Consider the following 12,057-nt stretch of genomic DNA (forward strand, 5'->3'; position numbering starts at 1 on the left):
AGACAAAACTGCAAAGGGCAAACTAACTCAAATAGGAAAATCCCCATGGAGACCGGGCAAACTCAGTGTATGGAGGGCTATGTATGTCAATGCCCACAGTTTAGCAATAAAATCCTAGAATTAGAAACGGAAATGAGGAATGCCGACCTAGATATAGTGGCAATATCTGAAACCTGGTTCACAGATTCCCATGGGTGAGATATGGCTATACCAGGATATAACTTGCTCTGTCGAGACAAAGAAGGCAAAACTGGAGGAGGGCTAGCACTATACATCAAAGAGGACATCAAATTTACCAAACTCACTGAGATCAAATATACCGGGGAATCCCTCTGGGTGAACCAGGCCAGGGGAAATGACAAATGCCTGTATCTTGGTGTGGTATACAGACCTCCAAGACAACAGGATGACATAGACAAAAAATTGATCGAAGACATTGAGACCATCACTCTGCATGGAGACACTGTACTGTTGGGAGACTTCAATATGCCTGATATAGACTGGAACAAACTTTCCACTACGATCAGCGGCAGCAGAAGGCTACTAACCTCCATAAGGGGAGCACGACTCAAACAGATGGTATTGGAGCCTACTAGGGATCAGGCAATACTGGACCTGGTGCTCACCAATGGAGACAGCATCACAGAGGTTTCGGTGGGTGATGCGGCATCCAATGACCATAACATGGTGTGGTTTCACCTCAGGAAGGGTTTCAATAAGTTAAACACATCCACAAAGGTCCTTAACTTTAAGGGCACTAACTTCAAGAGCATGGGAGATTTTGTCTATGAGGCATTGCAAAAACAGGACACAACAGATAGTGTGGAGGTACTGTGGTCAGCTCTGAAATCTACCCTAGAGGAAGCAACCAACCTCTACATTAAGACATTAAGCAAACGACGTAGAAATAATAAACCCCAATGGTTCTCCGCAGAGATCTCGGAACTCGTAAAACAGAAGAAGAGAGCATTTGTAGCCTAGAAACAATCATAACAACTGGAAGCTAAAGAAGCCTATCTGGTGAAATCCAGAAATGTTAAAACAGCAGTCAAAAATACCAAACTCTGGATGGAAGAAAATCTAGCTAACAATATTAAAAAAGGGGATAAATCCTTTTTCAGGTAAGTTAGTGACAGAAAAAGGAACACAGACGAGATAGTGCGCCTAAGGAATCCTGACGGTAACTATGTAGAATCGGACTCCGATAAAGCCGAACTACTCAATAAATACTTTTGCTCAATCTTTACCTGTGAGGCGCTAGGATCCGGTCCAAAGCTGAGACAAGGGAGAGCTCAGAAGACCTATTCCTAAACTTTAAATTTACCACTGGCAGCGTCTACCAAGAACTATCAAAGCTCAAAGTGAATAAAGCCATGGGACCGGATAAACTGCACCCCAGAGTGCTTAGGGAATTGAGAGATATCCTGGCGGAGCCGTTAGCTGCACTCTTCAATCTTTCCCTAAGCACGGGAAGAGTCCCATTGGACTGGAAAACAGCTAATGTCATTCCGCTCCACAAAAAGGGATGCAAGACGGAGAATGCAAATTACAGACTGGTAAGTCTCATCAATAGTGTGTAAACTTATGGAAACGTTGATTAATCACAAATTAGATATGATCCTGAGTGACGAGAGGCTGAGGGATCCCCTCCAGCAAGGATTTACAAAGGGAAGGTCCTGCCAATCCAATCTAATCAGCTTCTTTGACTGGGTAACAAAAAAGCTAGATATGGGAGAGTCCCTGGATGTCATGTATTTGGACTTCAGCAAGGCTTTTGATAGTGTCCCACATCGCAGGTTATTGAACAAGATGAGTTCATTGGGACTAGGAGAAACATTGACTGCATGGGTTAAAGACTGGCTCAGTGGCAGGCTCCAGAGAGTGGTGGTCAATGGTACTCCCTACGAAACATCGGAAGTGATCAGGGGAGTGCCGCAGGGCTCAGTCTTGGGTCCAATCCTATTTAACATCTTTGTATGGGACCTGCCTCAGGGACTTTGAGGTAAAATTGCATTATTTGCTGATGACGCTAAACTGTGCAACATAGTGGGCAAAAGCACCATGCCAGACACTATGACGCAGGACCTACACTTACTAGAACAATGGTCTGCAACATGGCAACTGAGTTTTAATGCCAAAAAGTGTAAGGTTATGCACCTTGGTAGTGGAAATCCACGCAGAACTTACACCCTGAATGGTGAGACCTTAGCAAGAACTGTTGCAGAACAGGACCTAGGAGTAATCATCAGTGAAGATAGAAGACTGCCAATCAAGTGGAGAAAGCATCATCCAAGGCTAGACAAATGCTGGGTTGCATCCGCAGAAGTTTTATCAGCCGGAAGCCCGAAGTTATAATGCCATTGTACAGGTCCATGGTGAGACCTCATCTGGAATATTGTGTTCAGTTTTGGAGGCCACATTATCAAAAGGATGTGCAGAGAATGGAGTCGGTTCAGCGAATGGCCACTAGGATGGTCTCAGGCCTCAAGGATCTCCCATATGAAGAACATCTAGGTAAATTGCAGCTATACTCTCTCGAGGAATGCAGAGAGATGGGAGACATGATAGAGATGTTGAAATATGTTACTGGCCATATTGAGGTGGAAGAAGACATCTTTTTCCTTACAGGACCTACGGCAACAAGAGGGCATCCGTTAAAAATCAAGGGTGGGAGATTTCATGGTGACACTAGGAAGTATTTCTTCACCGAAAGGGTGGTTGATCATTGGAATAATCTTCCACTTCAGGTAACTGAGGCCAGTAACGTGCTCGATTTTAAGAAAAAAATGGGATAAGCATGTGGGTTCACTTCGAGGAATGCTTAGGGGGGAGGGATCTTAGAGTGGGCAGACTTGTTGGGCCGATGGCCCTTTTCTGCCGTCATATTCTATGTTTCTATGTAATATGCATAAATTTGATTTGCATACACTACCTCCATTATATGCAAATTTCTTTCATGCATATTCACTGTGGATATCCTGAAAACCTGACTTGCAAGGGGGTACTCCAGGACCGAGTTGAGAAACACTGCTCTAAGCTACAGCAAAGTGCTTGCTGTGGGAGCAGTGCTAAATCCTACCATCACTGGTCCCACGAAAACAGACCACCCCTTTCCCATTACAACCCTAGCATCCGCACACCTCCCCGACACCAGTCAACAATTCCCTCATCACCCGACCCTCAACAGCATTTACAACCCCTCCTGCCATCACTTGATCCCCAACAGCAGTGACAATCCATCCCCTACCACCTTGTGCCCCAGAGTATTGAAAACCATCTCTCTGCCATCACCCAACCCCAACAGCAGTGGCAAACCTCCCTCCCAGCCCCCAACATCATGCAACTCCCGATAGCCTTCAACAGCCTTCATTGTGCATTGTCTTATAGTTCTTACAATTACTTAAATCATTTATATTTTCACATTATATTGTTACTTGTCCTATATTTGAATCTAAATAGTTTTTCTATTGTGTGGATTTCTTTGTATAAATATTTTTTTTACTTTATTCATATATCTGTATTTTTTTTTTTAGATGTTAAGTGTGATCTCTGAGGTAGGCTCTTTTGTAGCCAAAACATTAACCGTTTCGGGTCCCTACTACTGTGATTAAAACATCACTTTTATTTTGACCATTTCTTCCAGTGTATCTTATATGGTAGATCGACATGTTCTGTTCCTGGGTTTTCTCTCGCTGTGTTTTCCAGCCTTCAACCTGTGTCAACCTTCCCCAGAAGCTTCCTGGGGCATCATTTTTTCAATCAAGTTCCTTATATTCAACTTGATATATTTTATCTGTTCTATGTATTACTTCTTTCCCTGCCATGCCGTTATTTTTCTGCATTATATTGTAAATGCTTTCCGTCTTTATCTGTTTTTAAGTCCATTATTCTAATTTGTATTTTATCTGTATCCCATGTATTAGCTCACCTTGTTGTGAACCGCCTAGAACTTTTTTGATATGGAGGTATATAAGAATAAAATTATTATTATTATTATATGGAAACCTGACTTCAAATGGTAACACCACATTATTCCCACTAGAGATCTCGGTGGCCATTGCTCCAATCCTACTAGACACCAGGGAGCTTTGGTAAGCTCAGAGATTGGTTCGGGGGCAATGCTCCCTTTAAGGTGTAGCCAAGTGTGTGCAAATTTTCTTTCATGAGAGCAACAAGTTCTAAACACCAACAATTTTTTATCTCGGTATAAGCAATGCATTTCTGTATATAGCACAAAAAAGCATCACATATATGGTAATTGATTTAGTTTAGTTTAATTTTTTATGAGTTGAATTTTATTTGAAAGTCAGATTGGGTCAATATTTTTGTAAGTGACCATGTAACGATCATGTAAAATGTATGAGCGATTGCTCACATGCTTCACTTAGATGGAACATAGCTCAGGGGCCTAGCAGCTCAACATCTATTTTTTGAAGGCCTTGAGTCCCAGAGTGGGGGAGGTCCCTGAAAGAGGCTGCGAAATGTCAAACTCATGGTCGGTCATGGGGGTTTTCAAGGGAAGGGAGAGAGGTGAACTTTGATGAAGGCTGTCAGGGATTGCATGATGATGGGGGGAGGATTGTCACTGCTGTTGAGCTTCAGGTGATGGCAGGGGAGAGGGTTGTTGAATGGCTGATGGAAAGGGATGGGGAGGCTGACATCAAGATAGGGCTATGATGAAGTAGATACACTGATGCTGGAATCAGGGAGCACTGATTTTAGAAAGCTGCTCTCAACTTCTATCTGGAGAGAGGGGAAGTACTTTTTTTTTCTCCTCCATAAGAACATACAAATTGCTGCTGCTGGGCAATGGTCCATGGCAGTGGTCCATCGTGCCCAGCAGTGCGCTCATGCGGCTGCCCCCAGGTCAAAGACCAGTGCTCTAAATAAGCCTGCCTCACCTACGTGCATTCCAGTTTAGCAGGAACTTGTCCAACTTTGCCTTGAAACTTGTCCAACTTTGTCTTGAAACTTGTCCAACTTTGTCTTGGACAAATTGCTGTTTGCTCTGGACATAGAGGGGCTGAGACTTGCAGCCCTACTGCTATTTTAAAAGGGGCTTTATGTTTGCAGAGCCTAAAATATGGAAATTTCACATATCCTGACTTGTACATTGGAGTTCTCTTTTGCATGTCCTTTCGAAAATATAGTCCAAAGGGTCAAGGTGGAATACACATTAACATTAAATTACAATACATATTTGACAAAATTATTACAAAAATAAACCCACAAGCAGTGGGAAGAAATAAAATCCGCAATATGATGCATAAAATAAAAATCATACCCATAAATTAAACCCAACAACACGGAAACTTCACAGTAGTTTCACGGCCCATGTAAACATCACAGCCACAGAACAATTGCTCTAAATAAAAACCAAATATAACAGCCAGGCCTTACAGTGCTTTCCACAACTTATGAATATTAAGTTTCACATTCACACTGCCTGCTGTATACTAGACTATCACTTAGCAACATTTATTTTTCACATAAACCCAAGATATTTAACTTAGGCTTTACTACTGAATTATACATACCAGAAATACTTTCCAACTTGTTTTTTATTCTTGTAGACGACAACTCCTACAGGAGTTAAACCTAAAAAATATTCAGACTTGTTTTCTCCCTGGAAAAGCCAAAGACAGAATTCACTTTAATTTTTCTATAAAGTATCCTTATCTACACATCAAGCAAACAGTAGTATATACAGAATTCTTTCAATTGCTATCCACATTAATGTTCATTTATGAATGTGTAACCGGTTTACTGCACCCTTGCTGGCAGATTATTATTTTGTAGATTTGTTCATTTTTTGTTGCATTTGTTGAAGTCATGCTTATTTTATATTGTTCTTGGCTTAGGGGCCCCTTTTACAAAGCCATGGCAAAAGTCATGGCAAAAGTGACGCAGTCCATAGAAACCAAATGGGCTACACGGGAATTGCTACCACAGCTTTGTAAAAGGGGCCCTTAGTTTTTGAAACATTAAACCAAATCGAGTTTCAACAAATAATTTAGGGGCCCTTTTATTAAGCTGCAGTACAAAGTGGTCTTAGTATGCCATTGCATGGGTTTTTGCCCCACACTGTTACCTAGAATAATTAATCTTGCATATTGGCAAGTTCAATATAATTTCTTGCAATTTTGTGGTGTCATTTGACCGAGACCTAGGAAAGGATGATAAACTAGAAGAATACCAAAGATGCTGGAGTACATATCAGATTTATCTTCCAATTTGCATGTCATTCATTCAAGTTCCAGAAAGATCAAGGAGTCTGTTAAGGTGATTTTAAAAAAGCCCTTATAGATTAAGGCCAGCCCATCTCCACACTTCTTTTGACTTTGGTGTTTGTATGATACTATATCCTGGTGGAAAGAGATGGGGTAACTCTGGACAGGTCAAGTCTTTAAGTCGGATTTCTGAAAAGAACATAAGAATAATCTAACTAGGTCAGACCAATGGTCAATCTAGCCCGTCTTCACATTGGTTAATCTAGGTCACTTGAACCTGGTAAAAACCCAAATAGCAGCAATATTCCTTGCTACCAATCCAGGGCAAAAACAGTGGCTTCTCTCAATAACAGACTATGGACTTTTCCTCCAGGAACTTGTCCAAACCTTTCTTAAGACCAGCTACACTAACCGCTCTTACCACAACCTCTGGCCACACATTTCAGAGTTTAACTATTCTCCGAGTGAAAAAATATTTCCTCCTATTGTAATTTCATCAAGTGTCCCCTAGTCTTTGTCATTTTTGACAGAGTGAAAAATTGATCCACTTGTACCCATTCTACACCACTCAAGATTTTGTAGACTTCAATCCAGTGGCGTACCTAGGGTATGTGGCACCCGGGGCTCATCATTTTTTGACACCCCCCCCCCCTATGTAAAAAAATATTTTTTGTAATGACCATGAAACAGAATAAATGGTCAGAATAGAAACAGGCAGTGAAAATTTTCTTATATTCCAAACATAACATAACATAAATTATGTCTGAATTGTCATGACATCAGAAGCACATATGGAGTGATGCTTGGGACAGTTCTGATTGTGTTAGTTCGGTTTTACGTGTTTTTTGAATAGAAGGGTTTTTATTTCTTTTTGAAGGTTTTGCAGTCTGTGGTTGATGTCAATTGGTTGTAGAGTTGGGGGGTCGAGTGTTGCAGCTCGAATGGCTAGGAGGTTGTCGAACAGTTTTTTTCTTTTGACGTTTTTGGTTGGAGGGTGTGTGAATGGTGCGTGAGTTCTCCTATGTCTGTTTGAAGTGGATTGAATTATTTAGCTGAAGAAATGAGTTACCCCCTCATCCCACACACATTAATTCTCTTCCATTTTTGTTCCCATTATAAAAAACACTGATAAGTTCCCAGAAAAAAAATACATTAAAATAAGAAGTGAAAACAAAGGCCCCTACAGATGAGAACATAACATAAGAATAGCCTAACTGGGTCAGACCAATGGTCCATCATGCCCAGTAGCCCATTCTCATGGTAGCCAATCCAGGACACTAATACCTGGTCAAAACCCAAAGAGCAGCAACATTCCATGCTACCGATCCAGGGCAAGCAGACACTTCCCCCATGTCTTAATAACAGATTATGGAATTTTCCTCCAGGAATTTGTCCAAATCTTTCTTAAAACCAGCTACACTATCTGCTTTTACCATAACTTCTGGCCACTTCATTTTTAAGTTTAGATCTTTCCTTTCAAACAGAGACCTTGCTAGATGTCAAATACAGCACAAGGTAACTTCACATGGACTTAGCTGTGCAGGAAATGTGAATGTCCTCATACACCCACCATATAGTGCAAAAATGTGCAAAGGTCTGTTTTTTTCTTTCGATCACTACATAGCCTAATGCCACACAAGCAGCGCTGTTACAAACATATTCTGTAGGTCAATGCTAAGGATAACAAAGTTTCCTTCCTTGGACCAGAAGGAGATAAACCACTGGAAGAGATCCCAAAACAACACCCAAAGACCCACTCAGTGTGTGAACCAGTTGAGTGGAGTGGACTAACTGGGGGGTGGAAATGGGCCCGGAGTTTGCTCAGCAGAATTTCCCAGACCACCTCTTCCTCTCAACACATTGACACGTTGCCACCATCACCACTAGGAACACCTCACTGGGTAGGCCAGCTATGCTATAAACTTTATAAAACACATTATTATATTTTCTTATAAAGCACATATTTTAACTGAACTCTCTGACATCCTCAGCCTTTCCATTCACAAAAATAGAAGGAAGAAAAGTTCCCATTTCCTGCTGTCTCATGTCCCCGGCCTATACAATATTTTTTTTCTGCAGACCCTTCAAAAGTCTGACCAAATCTTCATTTCACTTGCATTATAAAGTACTGAGGATGCCATCTCTCCCCAATCCCAGGTCCTAAAGTCTAAGACAGTAGCGCAAACTAATGCTGCCAGATTCAGGAAAAAAATTTTTGATTCGATTTAGCCTATTGAATTGGTTTTTCAATTCGATTTTCCTGCCCAGTTGGGTGATTTTTTTCAAAACTCCTGGTGGATTTTATAGCTTTTTCACCCCCTTTGGCTTCTCCTAACCACACTGGCGCTGTGGTGTAAATAAAATAAAGAAACAAAAAGGACTTTTCCTCTCTCTGTTAAATCCTAGCTCAGGTTTGCAGTCCAACACCAGCTCTGGCAGGATACACATTTCAAATCTGACATATTATAATCACAAAACAGAAAATAAAATTAATTTTTCTACCTTTTGTTGTCTGGTTATATTTCAAATCTTGTTGGTCCAAGGCTCTGGTTTTCTTCTGATATCTTGCTTGCCAGGGTCTCCTTCTTTCTGCATGCTAACCATCCATCTGCCAACTCTGTCCTCCCTTTCCATTTCCCTTCCCTTCCCAGGAAGTCTGGTATCTTTCCTTTTTTTCATCTCCCTCCACAGATCCACCTTTTCTTAAATACCCTTTCATCCGGCATCTCTCCCTCCTTCCCCACCACCCCAGAGTCCACCATCTCTCCCTTTCTTTTCCTAATTACCCTCCTATCCAGTATCTCTATCCCTCCTCCACACCATCCCTTGTGTCCAATTTCTCTCCCTTTCTGTTCCTTCCCTCCCTAAATCCCATGGTCCATCATCTCTCTCCCTCTCCTCTATTTTCAGACCCATTATTTCTTCCCCCCCCAAAGTTTGGCATATGCACGTCTCTTTGAATACCCCCTTCCCTCCGTGTACTTCTAAATCATGGTCCCCCCCAAAGGCCTGTCCCCCCTTAAAGGTCTGCCTGTCCCCCCTTGAAGGCCTGCACCCCCCCTGAAGGCCTGTCCCATCCCCTTGTAGGCCTGTCCCCCCTTGAAGGCCTGCCTGCCTGTCCCCCCCTTGAAGGTCTGCACCCCCCGAAGGCCTGAACCCCCCCGAAGGCCTGTCCCCCACTTGAAGGCCTGTCCCACCCCCTTGTAGCTTCTCCCCCCCTTGTAGGCCTGTCCCCTCTTGAAGGCCTGCCTGCCTTTCCCCCCTTTGAAGGCCTGTCTCCCCCTTGAAGGCCTGCACCCCCCCTTGAAGGCCTGCACCCCCCCTTGAAGGCCTGCACCCTCCCTTGAAGGTCTGCACCCCCCCGAAGGCCTGTCCCCCCCTTGAAGGCCTGCCTGCCTTTCCCCCCTTGAAGGCCTGTCCCCCCCCCTTGAAGGCCTGCACCCCCTTGAAGGTCTGCACCCCCCGAAAGGCCTACACCCCCCTGAATGCCTGCACCCCCCCTGAAGGCCTGCCTGCCTCCCCTTGAAGGCCTGCACCCCTTGAAGGTCTGCACCCCCCCCCGAAGGCCTGTCCACCCTTGAAGGCCTGCCTGCCTGCCTGTCACCCCCTCCCCTTGAAAGCCTGCCTGCCTGCCCGCCCGCCCCACCCTGAAGGCCTGATGCCCCGACCCACCCCGAAGGACCGCTCGCCCCCCTGGCCTCCCCGCACCACCTATGAAGCAGCCGCAGCAGGATCGCGAAGTCAGCGTCAGCGATCCCTGCGCCACGGTCCCGCCCCTCCTCTGACGTCAGAGGAGGGGCGGGATCGCGGCACAGGAAGCAGCGCCTAAGCAACGCAGGGATCGCTGACGCTGACTTCGCGATCCTGCTGCGGGCTGCTTCACAGGTGGTGCAGGAAGGTCAGTGGGGCGAGCGGTCCTTCGGGGGTGGGGGGGCTGAACGGCAAGGCTGGGAGCACCCCCTTAGGGCTAGCACCCGGGGCGCACCGCCCCCCCCCCCCCCCGTCCCCCCCTTGGTACGCCACTGCTTCAATCATATCTCTGCTCAGCTGTCTCTTTTCTAAGCTAAAGAACCCTAATCTCTTTAATCTTTCCTCATACGAGAGACGTTCCATCCCCTTTATCATCTTAGTCGTTCTTCTTTGAACATTTTCTAGTTCCGCTATCTTTTCTGAGATAAGGCAACCAATTGAATGCAATACTCCAGGTGAGGTTGCACCATAACGCGATATGCAGGTATTATAACATTTTTAGTCTTATTAACCATCCCTTTTTAAATAATTCCTAGAGTCTTGTTTACTTTTTTTGGCCACTGCCACACTGCAGAAGATTTCTTCGTACTGTCTACAATGATACCCAGGTCTTTTTCTTGGGTATTAACCCCCAATGTGGACCTTAGCATATGGTAGCTATGATTTGGGTTATTCCTCCCAATGTGCATCATTTTGCATTTGTCCACATTAAATTTCATCTGCCATTTGGATGCCCACTCTTCCAATTTCCTAAATCTGCCTGCAATTTTTCACAATCCACATCCATTTTAACAACTTTGAATAGTTTAGTGTCATCTGCAAATTTAATCACCTCATTCTTCATTCCAATTTCCAGATCATTTATAAATAAGTTAAATAGCATTGGTCCCAGTACAGATCCCTGCAGCAATCCACTATTTACCCTCATCCATTGAGAAAAATGGCCATTTAACCCTACCCTCTGTTTTCTATCCGATAACCAATTCCTAATCTACAACAACATTGCCTCCTATCCCATGATTCTTTAATTTTCTCAGGAGTCTCTCATGAGGAACTTTGTCATAAGCTTTCTGAAAATCTAGATGCACTACATCAACCAGTTCTCCTTTATCTACATGTTTAGTCACACCTTCAGAGAAGTCAAGCAAATTGGTGAAGCAAGATCTCCCTTGACTGAACTCATGCTGACTCTGTTCAAATAAATTATGTTCATCTACATGTTTCACAATTTTATTATTTTTATAATTGTTTGAACAATTTTGCCTGGCACTGAAATTGGGCTTACTGGTCAAAGAAACATAGAAACATAGAAGATGACGGCAAATAAGGGCCTTAGTCCATCAGGTCTGCCCACTCTACTGACCCACCCCCAAGTCTACTATCCTAGGGATCCCACTCCTGGTGACAGGTTCCCTTGGCTTAACCCTCTAAGGGATCCTACATGGGCATCCCATTTGCTCTTAAATTCTTGCACGCTGTTTGCCTCGATCACCTGCACCGGGAGCTCGTTCCAAGGATCAACCACTCTCTCGGTGAAGAAATATTTCCTGGTGTCGCATTGAAATTTCCCGCCCCTGAGTTTAAGCAGATGCCCTCTTGTGGCTGAGGGTCCTTTGAGAAAGAGAATCTCTTCTTCTATCTCGATACGGCCGGTAATATACTTAAACATCTTGATCATGTCTCCTCTCTCCCTACATTCCTCGAGTGAGTACAGCCGCAAATTTTTCAGCCTTTCCTCGTACTATAGATCCTTGAGCCCCGAGACCATCCTGGTGGCCATCCGTTGCACCGACTCTACTCTCAGCACATCTTTTCAGTAGTGTGGCCTCCAGAATTGCACACAGTATTCCAAATGAGGTCTCACCATGGTTCTGTATAATGGCATTATGACTTCAGGCTTCCGGCTGATGAAATTCCTGCGGATGCAACCTAACAACTATCTTGCCTTATATGAAGCCTTCTCCACATGATCAGCAATTTTCATGTCTGCGCTGATGATCACTCCCAAGTCTTGTTCTGTTGAAGTTCTAGCTAAGGTCTCACCATTCAAGGTGTAAGTTCTGCACGGATTTCTGGT

The 12,057-nt window shown here is 43.8% G+C and overlaps 1 protein-coding gene across 3 annotated transcripts in view; it reads right to left on the reverse strand.

Annotated features, from left to right (window-relative positions):
* EPB41L4A (erythrocyte membrane protein band 4.1 like 4A) overlaps positions 1–12,057 on the reverse strand; it is a 536,698-nt gene that overhangs the window by 254,642 nt on the left and 269,999 nt on the right. For all 3 annotated transcript variants that reach the window (XM_033929128.1, XM_033929127.1, XM_033929129.1), the window contains one exon: positions 5,538–5,626. In XM_033929128.1, the coding sequence (XP_033785019.1) occupies positions 5,538–5,626 (89 nt within the window). The remainder of the gene's footprint in view (positions 1–5,537; positions 5,627–12,057) is intronic.

This window comes from Geotrypetes seraphini, chromosome 1 (assembly GCF_902459505.1).
Source record: "Geotrypetes seraphini chromosome 1, aGeoSer1.1, whole genome shotgun sequence".
Classification (NCBI taxonomy): Eukaryota; Metazoa; Chordata; class Amphibia; order Gymnophiona; family Dermophiidae; genus Geotrypetes; species Geotrypetes seraphini.